This window comes from Alligator sinensis, unplaced genomic scaffold (assembly GCF_000455745.1).
Source record: "Alligator sinensis unplaced genomic scaffold, ASM45574v1 scaffold1511_1, whole genome shotgun sequence".
NCBI classification, from domain to species: domain Eukaryota; kingdom Metazoa; phylum Chordata; order Crocodylia; family Alligatoridae; genus Alligator; species Alligator sinensis.
In genome coordinates this window covers 66,233-71,281 of record NW_005843139.1, presented here as the reverse complement: position 1 = coordinate 71,281, position 5,049 = coordinate 66,233, and the positions used below count along the sequence as shown (strand labels likewise).

The following is a 5,049-nucleotide window of genomic DNA, read 5'->3' as shown; positions in this document are numbered from 1 at the left end:
TTGCTCCCCCCTCCCCTGGGGTTGTTCAAGAGTAGGTTAGATACGCATCTAGCTGGGGTCATCTAGACCCAGCCCTCTTCCCTGCCTATGCAGGGGGTCGGACTCGATGATCTATTGAGGTCGCTTCCGGCCCTAACATCTATGAATCTATGAATCTTAGACCCATCTCTTTGGTCATTTCTCGCAGCCATCTTGGATGGGTCTCTTGAAGATGCCCTGTTCCCCCCACCCAGCTCCATTAGAGGAATGAAAAGTAGGCCCAAGATATTTGCATAAATATTAATTTATTCGCCTCTCTGGCTCCACCCCCTCCACACACACCCTCTCCCCAGATACCTGGGTAACTGGGAGCCTGCTGCTCACACCCAGTGCCCTGCGTCCCCCTCCCACTCCCTCTATCTGCCCCTGGCTGCCCCCAAGAGCTGCCCCGCTGCCCCCTAGGTGCCCCTTCAACCCTCCTAATTGCTCTCTGCTGCCCCCTATGTGCCCCAAAGACCCTCCAGTCTGTCCCCTGCTGCCCCCCAGAACTGCCCCACTGCCCCATATCTGCCCATTACACCCTCCCAAATGCCCCTTACATCCTTCTATTTGCTCCCCGCTGCACCCCAGAACTGCCCTGTGGCCTCCTATGTACCCCTCACACCCTCCTGTCTGCCCACTACCACCACCCAAAGCATCCCCATGACCCCCTATGTACCCATCACACCCTATCTGCCCCCTGCCACCCCCCAGAACTGCCCTGTGGCCTCCTAAATACCCCTTGCAGCCTCCCAAATGCCCCTCACAGCTTCCTTTCTGCCCCCCACCACAACCCAGAACTGCCCCATGGCACCCTAAATACTCCTTACACCCTCCCAAATGCCCCTCACAGTTGCATATATGCCCCGCACCAGCCCCAAAAACATTCCCATGGCCCCCTACGTAGTCCTCACATCCTATCTGCCCCCTGCCCCCATCCAAAACTGCCCCGTGACCTCCTAAATGTCCCTCACATCCTCCCAAATGCCCCTCACAGTCACCCATCTGCCCCCCACTGCCCACCATAAGTGCCCCGCAGCCCCCTTCCGCATCCTCTCTGGCCTCGTTGCCCCCCGGCTGCCCCCTGGTGACCCCCTCATCTGCCCCCCTGTCCCGGCAGCAGGGGGCAGGCACGCGGAGCAGGCCATAGGTAAGGCAGGCAGTCATGTTGACGCAGGCAGTGACCACGAGGGGACTCAGCGCTAAGAGCTTGTCGGGACGGCCAGCGAGGGCACAGGCCAGCACTGGGGGGCAGTTGGGGGCACCGGGGTAGCAGGTGAACAGCCCTGGCCCCCCCAGGGGGGGCAACTGGAGGGCCACCAGGGCCCACACGAAGGCCACCTCAGCCCCCAGGACCAAGCCCACAATGAGTCCAAAGGCAGCAGGCCGCCAGCACTGCATCCCCACCAGGCCCGAGCCCAGCGTTGGCCCGGTGCCTGGAGGCGGGGTCAGGGCGGTGGCCATGTTGTCAGGCTGACACGGAGCAGGCGCGGGGGCAGCTATGTTGAGGGCGGCTGGGGGGGGGTGACCAGCCATGTTGTGGTAGACAAGCGGGTGGCCAGCAGCCATGCGGAGTAAGGCTCGGTGGGGGCTGGTGTCCACGGCAGGCAGGGCCCGGTGGGCACCAGCAACCATGATGTGTGGGGCATGGCCTGCCAAGTATGGGTGGGTGGCCATATTGTGGTGGGGAGCCATGTTGGAAGGGCCATTGGCCATGTACAGCATGGCAGTGGAGGGGTTGGTGGCCATGTGGGGTAGGCCCCTGAGAGGGTTGATGGCCATGTTGGGCGTGGCAACAGATGCATTGGTGGCCATGTTGGGTACCACCCTGTGGGGATTGGCGGTCATGTTGGGTGCCTGCCAGGAAGTACTGGCAGCCATGCTGAGTGAGACAGAGGACCCGGTGGCCATATTGTGAGGAGCCCGGTGGGAACTGGCAGCAAGCTCAGAGGTGCCCCAAGGGGCCTTAGTGGCCATTTTGGGGCCATTGAGGCCAGCAGCCATGTTGGCTGGAGGAAGGAGCGGGTCATCATTGGCCAAGGAGCTCTCGGCCAGTTCAAGAAGCAGGGCGTTGGCCTCCCCAGAAGGCCAGACGGCCATCTTGGCATCAGGTGTGGCGGCCATGTCATCCATCTCCAACGCCACAGGGTTGGTCATCTTGGTCTCCACCACCCTGTCTGCCATCTTGCCCATGCCCTTCAGTTCATGCTCCACCTCCCTCTCTTTGGCTCCATGGGTGCCAGCGGCCATCTTGGATCCCCCCAATAGCTCATATCGGGCATCATTCCCCTTATACACCCATGTCCCATTGTCCATCACCCCCACTCCGCCGGTGGTCATCTTGGACCGGCGCCTTAGCAAGGGCTCAGCAGTTGCTGTGGTGGCTGTGGTGGCCGTACTGGTGGCATTGCCCTCTTCCTTGTTCTGGGGCGGGATGCCCCAGGTCTTCACCAGCTGCATGAAGCCGATGGTGAAGAGGGAGGCGATGAAGGCCAAGGCCCAGATGCTGGTGAGGGGCACAGGGAAGCGCTGGCTGTAGCACAGGGCAGTGCAGAAGACCTGGGTCCCGGTCGGCTCCGTCGTCCAATTACACACCAGGTCAGTCTGGACGCTGTCCCAGGGCCCATGGGCGAAGAAGAGGGTGACAAGACGAAGGCCGACCAGGAAGTACCAGGGGGCCAGGCCTGAGCAGGCCCCGTCCCCCGAGAGGGCGCCCATGACAGGCAGGAAGAGCCGCGTGATGCCATTGAGGACGGCCGCCATCTACCAGAGGAAGGGGGGAACGAGGAAAAGGAGAAGTGAGGACCTGGCCTTGCCATCCGCCTGCCCTGTTTCTCCACCTCTCCCCCACACACGTCCTTTCTTTCATTGCCTCGTTCAGCCTCGCTCTTTCCTTCCTCCTTTTCTCCCTGCTCCTTTCTACCCCGTCTGCTTGGCTCTCTTCTTTCATTTGCCCGTTTGTCAACCCATTGGTTCATTCGCTCATACATCTATTCAGTCCTCCACTCATTTGTGCATTCATTCGTCTGTGTTCATCTGTTCAATCCTTTTATTGATGTGTTCGCTCCTTCACTCATTCATTTCTTTGTTTGTCCATTTGTCAGTTCACTCGTTCAGTCATTTGTTCACTCATTTGCTTCTCTGTTCTCTCATTCATCCCGTCATTCAGCCATTCATTTGGCCCTGAATTCAGTTATTCATACACTTGTTCTTTCTCTCATTTATTTGTTCATTCATTCGTTCGTTCGCTCATTTGTGTGGTCATTTCATTTGTTCGTTCAGCTGTTCATTCGTTCATTCATTTTATTTATTCATTTGCTCCCTCGTTCATGCATTTCTCTCTTCATTTGTTCATTCATTTCTCAAATAATTTGTTCCTTCATTTATTTATTCGTTCACTCGGTTTGCTCCTTTGTCCATTTAGTCATCCGTTCACCTGTTCATTCGTTTGCTTGTTCGTTCTCTCATTCATTTTCTCATTCATCTCTCCACTCGTCTGTTCGCTCATTCATTTATTCACTCAGTTGTTGATTCTTTTGCTCCTTTATTCAGCCATTCATCTCATTTATCCGTTCACCTGTTCATTCAGTCCTGCATTTATTCATATGCTCCTTTGTTTCCTCATTCATCTCTTCATTTGTCCAGTCACCTGTTCATTCGTTCACTCGCTCATTTATTCATTCACTCGTTTGTACATTACCTCGTCTGTTCGTTCTTTTAGTCATTCCTCTCTTCATTTATTTGTCCGTCTAGTCATTTGCTCGTTCACTCACTGCTCCGTTCATTTATTCTCTTCCCGTCACATCTCCTCTTTCCCCTCTTCTTTCTTCTCTCTTCTTCCTCCCAGCCCTTCCACTTCTCCCTCTTCATTCATTTCTTCTGTTGTTCGTTCATTCGTCTGTTCGCTCGTTCTTGCGGTTTCCTTTCATCGCGGCACCTTGCTCTTTTCTCCATTCTTCCTTTATGCTCCTTCCTTCCTCCTCCTGCCCCTTCCACTCGTCCCTCATTCGCTTGTTCATTCACTCGTTCCTGCGTCTCTACACCTCTCTTTCCTTCGTTCTGCATGCTCCCCCTTTCTTCCCTGCCTCCCTTCCACTCCTCCCTCTCCAGCGTTCCTCTCTCCTCCTGCCATTCAGGTCCTCATTCCTGTCTTCATTCCTCCGCGCCACCTCCTGCTGTCGTCCCTGCGTCCCCTGCCTCCCTCTGCCTGCCTCCGCCTCCCTCTCAGCCCTTTGCTCCCTCCTTCACTTTCTTCCTCACTTCCCCTCCTTTCCTCAGCCACCCTTCGCCTTCCTTTCCTCCTGCTTTCTTCCCCCTTTCTTGCTGTCGCTCCAGTTTTCTTCCTCTTCTCACTTTTCCTTTCTTTTCAGTCTCTCTCTTTCTTTCTTTTCCTGTCTGTCTTTCTTTCTGTCTCTTTGCATTTCTTTTTCATTTTTTCTTCCTTCCTTCCTTCCACCTTTCTCTGTATTCTGCTTGCTCTTTATCACTGTCTTCCATTTCTTTCTTTTTTCATTCTTTCACTTTTCTCTTTTTCGTTCTTTCTTCTTGTTCCTTTTTCTATCTCGTCTTTCTGTCATCCTCTCTTCTTTCTCTCTCCCCACACTCCTCCTCTCCCCCCACCCCCACTCCTCCCCCTCCTGGCTACACACACCTGACACAGGGCAGGCAGCAGGCCCCAGGTGTTGCTCATTGCCCTGCCCCTCCAATCGCCCCCACCCCATCTACCCCCACCTCTCCGCAAGGGCGGGGCCCCGCCCACGGGGCCGGGAGGGACCCAGGCGTCCGGGAGGCCCCACCCTGCTGCGGGCAGCCCAGGCGTCCGGCCTGGGACAGTGCCCACCCCGGAGCCCTGGTGTCCGGGCTCGCACCCACCAGGCCCCCCTGCTCTCTCCGGGCACCCCCCAGGGGATGCAGGTGTCTGGGGACCCCCCAGGTGTCCTGGAACTCCCCCTGCCTGGGGAACGAAGGCATCCAGGGACTCCCCTCAGGTGTCTGGGGACCCCCCCCCCCAGGGGAGGGCGGCGCCCGAGG

General features: G+C 56.8%; 1 protein-coding gene across 1 annotated transcript; it reads right to left on the bottom strand.

Annotated features, from left to right (window-relative positions):
- Positions 1-129: 129 nt before the first annotated feature.
- Positions 130-3,853, bottom strand: LOC112548364. Its single transcript, XM_025193944.1, has 2 exons — positions 3,719-3,853; positions 130-2,781 (listed from the first exon to the last, which is right to left on the bottom strand). Exon 2 carries the CDS (start codon positions 2,779-2,781, stop codon positions 280-282), a length of 2,502 nt encoding a protein of 833 aa, XP_025049729.1. The 5' UTR covers positions 3,719-3,853; the 3' UTR covers positions 130-279.
- Positions 3,854-5,049: the final 1,196 nt, after the last annotated feature.